A 13548-nucleotide genomic window follows, 5' to 3' on the forward strand; every position below is an offset into this window, starting at 1 on the left:
GAATGGGCCGGCCGTCAAGCCCGGTTTTTTCCCGGGCTCGGGCATTGAAAATCCTAACCCGAATTATTTCCGGGCTTTTTAGCCCAGCTCGACAAAGCCCGATTAAAATATGGGCTAGCCCGAATGGGCCGCGGGCGGCCCGCAAGCCCGAAAAAATTAAAATTAAAAAAATAAAATATAAATATAAATAATTTGTTTTGGATGATTTGAAATTAGTTTGTAATATAAATTATAAAACACCGTCCGTTACTTAAGTAGCAGACGAGTAAAAATAGGGCACCCAAGAAACTCGTAGGTAGCGGATGAGTAAAAATATGACGCGCGAAAAACTCGTACGTAGTGGATGAAAAAAAATAGGGCGCGCGAGAAACTCGTACGTAGCGGATGAGTAAAAATAGGGCGCGCGAGAAAGTCGTAGGTAGCGGATAAGTAAAAATATGACGCACGAGAAACTCGTAAGTAGCAGATGCGTAAAAATAGGGCGCGAGAAACTCGTAGATAGTGGATGAGTAAAAATAGGGCGCGCGAGAAACTCGTACGTAGTGGATGAATAAAAATAGGGCGCGCAAGAAAGTCGTAGGTAGCGGATGAGTAAAAATATGACGCGCGAGAAACTCGTAGGTAGTGGATGAGTAAAAATATGGCGCGCGAGAAACTCATAGATAGGGGATGAGTAAAAATACGGCACGCGAGAATTATTATATATATATATATAGCGGATGAGTAAAAAATAGGACGCGCGAGAATTATTAATGCTATTTACATGGTTGAGTTTGAACACTAAAAGTAAAAAATAAAAAATAAATAAAAAATAAACCAAACCGGGCCGGCCCGAAAGCCCGACTACCCGTACCGGGCCGGGCTCGGGCACTAATTTTGGTAGCCCGTTTTTTATCCAGGTTTTTTAGCCCGGCCCGACAAAACTCGGAGCCCGACTGGGCCAGCCCGAAATTGTCCGGGCCGCCCGTTTTGACAGCTCTACAAGAACCATTGGTATTCAACCTTACGCATCCCTCCGGAGGAGCTTCCAACTAATGAGTCTATATATTGTTAGTTTTTTTTTTTGACAACCTATATATTGTTAGTTTAAAACATTATACACATTGACAATTTGTCAAATTAAACTCTCTCTACATTCCTTAATTTCAATTTAATCTCATTATATGTCCAACTTAACTCAAAATTTGTATTGTCAATCACTTTTCTCACATATAATTCTCTACATCCTCCATCACTTTGCCGTTGACTTTAAGTCTAGTATTGTTTTGGATTTATGCTGCAAATTATGTTTCTATTGTTGCTACTACCTTAGATGTTTGTCATTCTAGCTTGGATCATCCATCAATTTCTGGATTCGTTTAATTTGGACCAACCACTCTTTTGGTCCATATTGGACCAATTAGCTTATTGACCGTAGATATAGTATTAATATATTCGGACGGCTGGGATTTAAAGTTACTTACCTGCAAGGATAGTTTCGCAAGTACATAGGGTCTATGTAAAACTGCCTCACCTGATATTTGGCTCTTTTTTTTTTTTATTGAACCGGGCCGATGAATTGGACCATGAATTGGACCATAATTGAAGATTATATGTTGGGCCAATGAATTTTTTGGTCTACCGTAACATAAAGATAGGGTTAAATAAAAATGTTTGAATAAATAATTTAATTTTGATTTAAGAGATTGGTGGCATATTTATTATGTTCATTAATATTGGTAGGGGAAAATTTATTACACCAGCAAATAAAGTAGTTAATATATACTCCCTCCGTCTCAAATTATAAGGGAAAAAACTCTATTTTTTTTGTCCCAAATTATAAAGGAAAAATCATTCTCAAGATTTTTTTTCCCTTAGTTCTTCTAAAATTTCTTAAAAATTCAACCATGGATTTCCAAGAAGCTATAATCAAATTTGATCATATGAAGAAATCAGTGAAGATGTTTATATCTCGTATTTAGATTTAGCTAATGAAAATGTGAGAGTATCGTATTCAGCATATTGTTCTCCTTATATCTCGTTGACAGACGATGACGAAAATGAACCGGTTAAACGTAGTTGGGAGGTGGTTATGGACAAGAGTCAAGTACGAAGCATGTTTTTACAAGCAGAATTTGATGAAGGACCGATGCGTTTGTTTGTTCGTACAAATTGTGAATGTCATTGATTATGTAACGATTGAGTAAGATGTCTGTTGAGTCTTTCTTATTTGGGTTTTTTTTTTTAAAAATTGTTGTTATCGTTGCTATTTTGTACGTTTAATGATGTCAAACATTTTAAGGAGTTGATTTATGTTTGTAGTAGTTTAATTCAATCGATGAAGTATTTATTTATGAGTTTTAATTTTGTTGATACTATTTTAGATTTTGTGTTAGTACATGTACATGAGTTAATAACGAAGGTTAATTAGTAATGTTAGTATTCATATACATACTATTTTAGATTTATGATTAACTAAACTCGGAATGTTAAGTGATGCGATTTTTAAAAAAATGAATTAGTGTTACTAGGTATTAGGTCAGGCGAGTTACGTTTTTGCCGAAAAAGGAATTAGGTCACGGTGGTTCCGATTAAGCTTTGCAATGAATGATTCATAAGTAAAATTTCTAAAAGTTTAACTGATTAGTGGATTATTCTTATTAATTAGTTTAAAAGAAGTTGAATTAACGTTACTAGCTATTAGGTCACGTTAGTTGCGGTTAGGCCGAGCAATGAATGACTAATAAGAATCTTAGTTAACTTTAAAAAAATTATAAATAGCGTTAATCTATATATTTTTTTTTTTGAATCAATTAATTTTTTTTTTTGGTAAATAGTTAAGTTTTTTTTTTTACGGTAAATAGTTAAATTTTTTTTTTTGAATAAGTAAATAGTTAAGTTATTTGATTAATGGTTTTATAGTATTATTTGTATTTAAAAAAGGGTTACAAGGGTTATAAATAAAAAAGGTTGAGTTGAAAGTGAAATTATGTTGTATAAAATTCATCAACAAAAAAAAAAGGGTTAGTTCTTTGCCTTTGCTCAGATTCAGATTTGCTTGCAGAACAAATGCTTGGCCCTCTTCACAACCACGCCTATTGCACGAACTCAGAAAACCAAAAAACCAGATCTAGTTTCAACAAATGCTTGTCTGCAATATACCAGTAAAAAGAAATCAGAGAGTGCAAGTGCTTGACCTTCTGCTCACAACCACACCCATCGAACGAACTTACAGAAATTGTTGACAAGGTTAAGCTAAACGATTTCGGTGGTAGTGTTTTAAGAAAGCACAGATAGAACAAATGGTGGTGTTTCTAGATTAAGTAATTTTGTTTTATCTGACTAAAAGAAACCCATTATTAATTGTGTACAACTTTTATTCTATATTTCACTACTAGAAAAAAATCAATCTGGGACGGAAATTTCCGTCGCGTAACAGTTGAAATTTCCGTCCCAATTCATATCTGGGACGGAATTTGTGACAAAATTATTTCGTCGCAATTCGCGCGTCGCAAATTCATTGGGACGGAAAATTATGTTCTGTCACAATTTAGGGACGGAATCAGGGACGGAATATAATAAATTATTTGTCTAGCTATATTTATTCCGTCCCAAAACTGCGACAGAATGGTTTAATTCCGTCTCAATAAAGTGACTGAATATTCACATTCCGTCCCCACATATTGTGACAGAATATTTCCTTTCTGTCCCTATTGTTTTTTTTTTACAAATACAATCATATAAATAGTGCACATTGAAATTCATATCTGCAAGCATTTGATCCATCATAAACATAACATATAAAGTATCTCCAAATAACAACAAAATATCACATTTTTATCACTACATCTAAAAGGCTAAAGTTCTAATAACTTAAAATTGTCTACAAAATATCAAACTCCATAATTTAAGTTCTACATTCCAAAGTCATTAATATTATTCATCGGCATTTGTATCATCATTTCCATTGTTTCCACGAGTTCCATTACCAACGGAAGGATCATCTTCATCTAAATCCATCATGTCCAAATCTATATTTGCATAATTAGCAAATGCGGCCAACATTTTATTTTGACGTGCAAGGATGCAATTGATTGTTTGTTGTTGGTCTGCAATTTTCTGCCTTAATCGCGCATCAACCTCTCCACTCATACCACGAGCAATATCAGCATAATTTGAATATCTATTTGATGTAGATGTTGAGCCACGGGTGAGGTTACGTCCATCCAAACTAAGTCCATATACTATGCCCTTTGCATTTCTTCCTCCAACAGCTTCAATCATTAGTGTATCATAATCAATTGGCTTCGGTTGAGTACCACTCTCATTATTACCAGATTCAGAAGGTTGAGGTTGAGACTCAGCTTGTGAACATAGATTTACAAAGTTATCCTAGGAAAAAATAAACAAAGATAAACATTCAGAACAACAAGAACAACAACAAATAGAACAGCAAGAACAACAACATAAACAAACATAAATCATGTACAAGAAGGAGGCAAAAGAGTACAATAAGGTCAAGAAAAAACAGACCCAAATGCAGGAAAAAGCAACAGCACCAAAGCACAAAATAAACAAACAGCTAGAGACCCAAACAATAGGCACAAACCAGTACAAGAAACAGCCCCCAGTAGCAGAAAGAGAGATCGCTTCCCCCACTAAACAACCCCACCGAAACACAGCAAAAACAGGGCACGGCTGGATCGATCAGAAAAAATCGCACCATAACATAAAATGTTTTCTACAATAAGCATAACACTTTCTGGCAAGAACAGAAACACAGGACAAATTATTAAGGACACAATCTCTAAACATACATGTGCAACAATCTCTTATTATTAAGGTCAAAGCTATCTCTAAACATACATGTGCAACAATCTCTTATTATTAAGGACACAATCACAGCAAACAGAAGGCCATAATTGCAGAAAATAAAGTCAATTTTTTTTTTCTATAAGTCTAGGCTTTTTTCTACTTTCACAAATCAAGAAAAAATAATAGTGCAGAAAACTTGATACTCACATATGCATCACTTGATGTTGTGTGAAACTTAAAGCCATTGACAAAATAAATAGGCCATGTGTAAACTATATTCAATGGCCCCCAAGCAATGTCGTGTATAAATTGACTATGAGTTGTGTTGTTTGATTGATGCACCTATTTGATAAAAAGTGAAGGTTAACTTAAGTACATCAATACTCTAAACAAAATAAAAAAAATATTTGGAATCACAGTAGACTTACATGATGTTTGAACCACTCTGGAAATTCATTTTCAATATACCGATCAACATCTACATCACTAATGTTTGGCCTAACTAACTTTAAATTTTCCACAAATAAACTGCAAAATAAACAATATGTATATGTTATATTATAACATAAGTTAATATAATGAAGCTACTAGAATAGTTTTTCCTTACTCTTGATATGGCTCAACCTCTTCACAATTTAAAAGTACATGCAAATGAGCTGCATTCTTTTCTTTCTCTTCAATAATTTTGCGCCTTTGTAGCCCTGCTGCTCGGCCATGTTGATTAAAAATGGATATAGGCTGAACCAATTGATCTTCACAACCTTCATCATTTCTTGGCACTCTAGTTCTTCTTGACCGAATATGAGACTCAAAATAGTATGAACTAAATGTAGCTGTCTCTTGTAAAATATAAGCTTCACAAATGCTTCCTTCTGGACGTGCTTTATTTCCAACTTTATCCTTTAAAGTATGGAGGAACCTTTTTCAACACAATATTGAATTTAAAGTTAGCATGCTTATTAAACATTTTTAAAATATAAATAATGACAAACTAAATTTATTTTTTTACCTTTCAAACGGATACATCCAGCGATAGTGCACAGGCCCGCCCAGTTTTGCTTCTAATGCTAAGTGAATTGGTACGTGTTCCATTGAGTTGAAGAAACCCGGGGGAAATATTCGTTCTAACTTGCACAATATGATTGGCATATTTTTTTTCCATTTGCTCCAAGTGATCAGCCTTTAATGTAGTTGAACAAAGCTCTCTAAAGAAATGGCTCAACTCAACTAGAGGATTCCAAATCTTTTCTGGTAATGAGCTGAATGCAACGAGAAGCAATCGCTCCATGAAAATGTGACAGTCATGGCTCTTCATCCCGAGTAGCTTTCCTGTTCTTAAATCCACACATTTTCGAATGTTTGAAGCATAGCCGTCAGGAAATTTCAATTGCAAAACCCACTCACACACACATTTTCTTTGAGATGCACTCAAAGTGTATAGCGCTGTAGGCTTTTTGACTTTACCATTTCCCAAATCAACAAGCTCCAACTCTGGACGCCTACAAAGATCGTGAATATCTCTTCTTGCTTTTACATTATCTTTTGTTTTTTCCTTTATGTCCATAACAGTATAGAACACATTATCAAAGACATTCTTCTCAACATGCATGACATCTAAATTGTGTCGGATGAGGTTTGTTCGCCAATATGGCAAATCCCAAAATATGCTTTGCTTGGTCCAATGGTGTTTTTCTCCATAATCATCTGGGCGTCTAAGTTCACTTTCAGGAGCCTTAGGTATCACAGATACTCGTTCCCAAACTTCATCACCACACCTAAATTGTGGTGGGGGTGCATATTCTTGCTTATTTTTGGTAAAGTTATTCTTATTCCTTCTATATGGGTGATCCATTGGCAAAAATCGTCGATGACAATCGAAAAATGATGCCTTTTTACCATAAGTAAGAATCTTACCCTTTGTTTGTTCCATACAGTAAGGACATGATAACTTACCCGCCGTAGACCATCCTGACAACATGCCATAAGTTGGAAAATCATTGATGGTCCACATCAAGGCAGCTTTCATTTGGAAATTTTGGGACAGCGAGACATCATATGTGGTTACACCCGTATGCCACAACAGTTTAAGCTCATCTATCAATGGTTGCAAGAAGACGTCTATTTTTCCCTTAGGATTCTTAGGCCCAGGAATGATCAACGTCAAAAATAGATACTCTTCTTTCATACACATTGAAGGAGGCAAGTTGTAAGGAGTAACAATCACAGGCCAACATGAATAAGGCTTACCTGAAATATTGAATGGACTAAATCCATCTGAACATAAACCAAGTCTTACATTTCGTGTTTCTGCAGCAAAGTTTGGATATGTTCGATCAAAATGTTTCCATGCTTCGCCATCAGATGGATGAATTAAGACACCATCCTCAGGAACATTTTCTGCATGCCATCTCATATTACTAGATGTGGCTGGAGAAGCATTCAATCTTTGCAACCTCGGTGCAAGAGGCAAGTACCACATTCGTTTCCTTGCCACCTCCTTCACCTTATTACAACTAGTTTTCTTCAACGTATATCGTTCTTCTTTACAAAATCTACAACTTTTCTCATTAATGTCATGATTGTAAAATAACATACACCCGTTCACACAACAATCAATTTTTTCATAATTCAAACTCAATCTTTCAACCATCTTCTTTTGTCTATAATAATTTGGTGGCATACAATTATCAGAGGGCAAAGCTTCCTTACAAAAATCTACAATTTTATTAAAAGCTTCTTGAGATATATTATGCTCCGCTTTAATCGTAAGCAATTGTAACGAAGCAGACAACTCCGAGTGACTAGTGCACCCCTCAAACAAAGGTGATTGAGCTGCAGACAAAAGGTCAAAGAAAGCTTGAGTCTTGTCATTAGGTGTCTCCTCCATACTTTGTTCATGATTGTCAGCAAAACTTGGACCTGCTGCATCCATTACCATCCTCTCATATGATCTTAAGTTTTCTCCACAACCACTTCGCCCATAAACAGATGGTGGAGGATGTGTTATAGGAATCGATGCAGGTCTTTCTTCCCCATGTGATGTCCAATAAAAATAATTTTTCCTAAATCCTTTCTTATATAAGTGATTCATCACTTCATTTGGAGTTTTACTTCTTCTACAATCACATATCAAACATGGGCATCTAATTGTTCCTTCATTCTTAAATTGATCTAATCCACAAGCATGCAAAATAAAAAATTCAACACCCTCATAAAAGGTATTTGTTAGTCCCACTCCATCAGGTAGAACCCTATTATACATCCATTCTCTATTTGCAGGCACGTCCATGGCCTAAATACCAAATATGTTTCAAGACAAATGAAAGAATTAAAAAACAACATGTTCAAACATCATTTCAACCACTCATCCTGATTCCACCCTAGTTACTAAATCATATAGAGCAATTGAATCTAAACAACAACATGACATAATAATAAAAGGAAGTGTGAACTACATATACATATAAAGTGGGTAAATAAGACTGCATAATAGAGTAAAAATAACAGTGTGAAGTGATAACTAACAAGATATATACATAGTCAAGGACAACTAAAAGTGACAAATTCCCAGTTTAATAGATAAAGGGGTCGAGAAATTTCATGAAATGGAGAAGAGGGTGAGAAATTTCTTACCGATTAAGTGTTGATATGAGACAAGAAACGAGAGAGACGGTGGTGAAGAGAAGAGACGGCGACGGTGACCGTTGATTCGAGAGAAGAGAAACAATGGTGAGGTTAGGGTTCGTTCATCTTTCTTAGGAAAAAATTATTAATTGTAAAAGCTATGATGTTGCATTGTGTATTGTGGAAGAGAATCTTAGGAAATATTCTTACCGGATCAAACTTGCTATAGCCAGTCATTTTCATGGGTCTAGTATGGACAAATTCAAGTTTTTGACCATGCTAAACGCATCCTGAATTTCTGTTTTACAACAAATATGCAAATATTTTCCCTATATTTTAACCAATAAAAATGTTATATCTGATTCTTGTCACATGGCCAAACAGTGCAAACTTCATTTTCACCTAAGACCATGTACAATGGTCTCAACACCAAAATACATTCAACACCCACTTTTTCACTCCACATCATTTTCTCTTTCTTCCACCTAATCATTCAACACACATTCAACTTTTACCCTCTCCAATGGTTTTTCTATTCAACATCATACCCCACCACTTTCTCTACCCCACCACTTTTTATTTCATATTCTTATTTAAATTTATATTTTTGTTTTTATGATTACATAAAATTACAATTATCGATTAAAATTAAATTAAAATAATTAACACTTAACACTTAACGCTTAGCACCATCATAAGCGCCAATCCATTTACCCAGTATTTTGTTCATATAATTAAAACGGTTTCGGCATGCAACTCCATCACGCGAAGGATCGAATGAGCAATGCTCATTACAATAGTCAGCAATTTGACCCCAATATGTTTCACCTTTCTGGTTTCTCCCGACAACACTGCTTGTTCCAAATTTGATCCACCCACTAATTAGCACCAAATTTTGTTCAGTGCTCCATGATGGTTGCTGGTTTTTCTTGCTCTTAGGAGTTGAATCTTCATTAGTGGACCGGGCAATGGGCTTAGAGACATATCCAGTAAGCCCAATTAATATAAGAAGGAAGATAGGCCCAAATCCAGTAAGCCCTAAAACATCCACTAGGCGACACATAGCCAAGGCGTGATCAACAATCACGTGACAACGCCCGGAGGTTGGACTCTGTATTATTATAAATATCTTCTCCTTCCCTGCGTTAACAGCTGACTTGAGAAGGAAGAAACCAACTTCCCGCAACCGCCATAGCTTGGAGACCAAGGTTACCATCCCTGCTTTTACGCTACATCACCGAAGAAGACGTTAAAGACCGGATTTTTAGGAGTCTTAGCTTGGAGAAGAAGACTAAGCGGTCTATAAATAGCTTCATACTTTCATTTGTAAGAGGAGGTTCTTCATCTGACTTATAAAACTCCCAGGGTTGTTGGGATTGAACCAAGTGTAATCACACCATTTAATCAATAATATATCCCCCTTTAGTTTTTACCAGAACATTTTGGCGCCCACCGTGGGGCTGCGGTAAAAACATTTGATCCCAGCCTACCACATCAAACTAGACAGAAATTAAACATCTCCACATGGCTGGAGAACACGGAAATAACGATAATTCTAGTGTCAGTACTTTGCAAGTGGCCGTCGTGGAAATACGGCGTTTGCAGACTCAGATCGCGGCCATTGAGGCTGAAAGAACACGCGGAAAAGAAAAGAAAATATGCTGCGGAAAAGAGTAAATCAGTGTTAGCGATGCAGAGAGAAAGGAAAGCGACTCGGCGACAGCGACACCTGAGTCAGCCAGGGTGTTAATCGGGCAGGTGGAAGGCTTCGCCGGCTGAATCGGAGACGCCGTCCTTGAGGATGGATGAATCAGGTGCTAGCTTTCTTTTATTAATTTCTATATTGCTAAATCAGGCTCAGTCGTGCTACTGAGTTGATAGTATTTTACTACTTGCAAGTTTTGCTTAGTTTTGCTAAATCAGGCTTAGTCATCAATACAATTTTGTTAATTGGAAAATAGTCTTTCGTTAAAATGGATAAATAAAGGTTGTTAGCACATAAAGCAATCAAGGGCATTTTATTTATGTTTAAGAGGCATGCCTGTTTTTCATCATTCTGTTTATATTTATAAACTGTTTTTGTGCTTCTCAATAAATTGAGTTTTCAGTATCGTTGGTTGATAGCAATAATCATTTTTCCTGGTGCTAGCATATTGTGAGCAAGGCATGTAAGAGTGTATAGAAAGAATATTTTTGTATAAATCATAGCTGACTTTTGAGTGATAGCAAAAGACACTTCATATAATACTTGATCTGTATAGCAGAACTGTTTCAGTAGCTTATACATCAAGAGCAATAAAATTATGTAAAAGATTGTAACCTCTCTTTTTCGCTTTACTAATAATTGGCGGTGTGAGATAATATTTATATTTAAGGTAACAATTGAAAGATAATCTTAGGTGATAGAGCACCTAAGTAGTGTTCAGTTTAAAAACTCAAGACTAAAGATATAGTGCTTACCTATTTCAATGAATGAATAGCACATTTAGTTAATTCATATGTACATCCCCAATTTTATTTGAAATTAGATATATTTGAATCTACATATTTATTTGTTTACATATTCATTGACATTTGACGAAATATGTATGCTTACGAGGAAATCACTCATGTAACCATTTCAAACGTCGACATCATTGCCGTCAAAGTCATGAAACCAAGCACACAAACATTATCGGATCATTTGTTAAGCTTGAATAACCATAGTCCAGTACAAAGCACTATGTTAAGGGTGGAGTGCCCCGTTACCAATGATCATCTTGAGGTGGATGCTGTTAAGAAGGAAAAAGCTATCAACGAGCAACCGTAAGACATTTCAAATCAGATCAAGACCGATGTCTAAGGCGTGTCATGCTGCTAATCGAGTCAAGAAACAAGTTGGTCGACTTCTTCATTGTTCCATGGCGGAATGGACAACTCAGGTCTCAGAGACTATGCTTGGAATCAGGTTAAACTTTCCACTTTTATTTGGTCCACTTTTCTCGATTATGAGTAAACATTAATGAGACTGTAACTATTGGTGATTGTCATTATAACATCAATATCGCCCTGACTATGTGTTATGTTCAAAAAGTGAGAACAATACTCATTATAACTCTTTTAGTTTCTGAGCATAAATAATGGTCTAAGAACCCTTTGCCTAAATCCATGATCCACTATAAATTAAATTCTTCCACCATGATAAGGTTGATTTTCTTGTTGTCATGTTTTAATTTAACCAATATATTTAATGATGACAAGTACCTTTCACCTTCATTTCTATATGATTCTTCTCGGGTGACCACATTTTTATTCCGTCATTCTAAAGATAAATTGACATATAATTTAGCAGTTATATTACTTGATACTGAACTATCTCTAACTCCATTTTTCATAATGTTGTTTGTGTCTTTCTTACATATGTTCAAAGTACTTTGACAGCAACACTTTTTCAAGAGGTGATCATAAAACACAAGCAATTGGTCATTAATGCCACTCGGCGAGATAGAAGTCGCCAACTAATATTTCAGGTTGAAGCATATTCCGCGATAACTACCGCAATGAAACTCGATCTCGCCACACCAAAACATAATTGCTTTTCTTGCTAGGCGAGGAGCGCCGCAACAAACCGCCCATGGCGGTATCATTTTCGTTTGTTTTATTTTTCATATATTATTATCGTTGAACCTTTAATGTATCAAAGCTTATTTGCAGCAATCATGATTAAATTGCGGGCTCTGAACCATAATGAAGCCAGCCGTCTCTAAACCAATAAAGGCTAACCGGTGATGGAATAAAGGTCAACCTGATTAAGTTACGGGCTCTGAAGAAAAAGAAAATAAAACAAGGTTGAAAGGCCCTAGCGTTACCTGTAAACCTTACGAGTAGGGTACGTCAAAAACAGAAAATAAAACAAGGTTGAAAGGCCCTGGCGTTACCTGTAAACCTTACGAGTAGGGTACGTCAAAAACAGAAAATAAAACAAGGTTGAAAGGCCCTGGCGTTACCTGTAAACCTTACGAGTAGGGGACGTCAGAAACAGAAAATAAAATAAGGTTGAAAGGCCCTGGCATTACCTGTAAACCTTACGAGTAGGGTACGTCAAAAACAGAAAATAAAACAAGGTTGAAAGGCCCTGGCGTTACCTGTAAACCTTACGAGTAGGGTACGTCAAAAACAGAAAATAAAACAAGGTTAAGAGCCTTGGCGTCACCCGTAGGGGGCGTCAGAAACAGAAAATAAATCAGGGTTGAGAGGCCTTGGCGTCACCCGTAGGGGGCGTCAGAAGCAGAAAATAAATCAGGGTTGAGAGGCCTTGGCGTCACCCGTAGGGTACGTCAAAAACAGAAAATAAAACAAGGTTGAAAGGCCCTGGCGCTACCTGTAAACCTTACGAGTAGGGTACGTCAAAAACAGAAAATAAAACAAGGTTGAAAGGCCCTGGCGCTACCTGTAAACCTTACGAGTAGGGTACGTCAAAAACAGAAAATAAAACAAGGTTGAAAGGCCCTGGCGCTACCTGTAAACCTTCCGAGTAGGGGGCGCCAGAAAAAGAAAATATACAGCGAAGAAAGGCAGGATTATCAACACCATCAACAGGAAAAGCTTACACACAGTCAAAACAAGGCGATTCACCATAACGTCAAGTCATAAGATTCTAAAAGCAAGAAGGACACAACCAAATCGCTCGTCATGCAGCGAAACAAGGCGACATATCGCCATACCAGCTACAATCGCCAAAAAGGCAACAGGTATAAAGTTATTCTCAAACAATTCATAATCAATTTTAAAGTGTCTAAGACATCGCAGGTGTAAGGGCGAGAGTTTCCAAGGCAAGAATGATAGAAGGCTTTACCTCATAACATAATATCAAAATCATCCGCAAAAGCATGAAGAAAGAAAATCAGACAAATGAAGAAATTAATAAAAGTCCCAATAAAGGGCAAGATGTTCAGGCCACAAAAGGGCATACAAAATAGTTACAAAAGCCACAGAAGGGCAAGTTTAAATCCATTACAACAAAGAGTAAAGCATTCACTGAGGAGGAACGTAAGGGACGAGTTTCCCATCAACAATCTGATTCATCGCATCAGCTTCGCCTAGGCGCTTAGCATCGAGATCGGGGAAAAGAAGCTTGACCTGCTCAATGGC

General features: G+C 36.4%; 2 protein-coding genes across 2 annotated transcripts; both read right to left on the reverse strand.

Moving 5' to 3' along the window:
* Positions 1-3755: 3755 nt before the first annotated feature.
* Positions 3756-4901, reverse strand: LOC123924741. Its single transcript, XM_045977707.1, has 2 exons — positions 4589-4901; positions 3756-4371 (listed from the first exon to the last, which is right to left on the reverse strand). Exons 1-2 carry the CDS (start codon positions 4703-4705, stop codon positions 3916-3918), a joined length of 573 nt encoding a protein of 190 aa, XP_045833663.1. The 5' UTR covers positions 4706-4901; the 3' UTR covers positions 3756-3915.
* Positions 4902-5013: 112 nt separating this feature from the next.
* LOC123924740 lies at positions 5014-8551 on the reverse strand. Its single transcript, XM_045977706.1, has 5 exons — positions 8428-8551; positions 5804-8086; positions 5402-5713; positions 5223-5322; positions 5014-5136 (listed from the first exon to the last, which is right to left on the reverse strand). The coding sequence occupies exon 2, from the start codon at positions 8081-8083 to the stop codon at positions 5807-5809; it is 2277 nt and encodes a 758-aa protein (XP_045833662.1). The 5' UTR covers positions 8084-8086; positions 8428-8551; the 3' UTR covers positions 5014-5136; positions 5223-5322; positions 5402-5713; positions 5804-5806.
* Positions 8552-13548: the final 4997 nt, after the last annotated feature.

The sequence above is a fragment of the Trifolium pratense genome, linkage group LG4, assembly GCF_020283565.1.
Source record: "Trifolium pratense cultivar HEN17-A07 linkage group LG4, ARS_RC_1.1, whole genome shotgun sequence".
In the NCBI taxonomy this organism is placed as follows: Eukaryota; Viridiplantae; Streptophyta; class Magnoliopsida; order Fabales; family Fabaceae; genus Trifolium; species Trifolium pratense.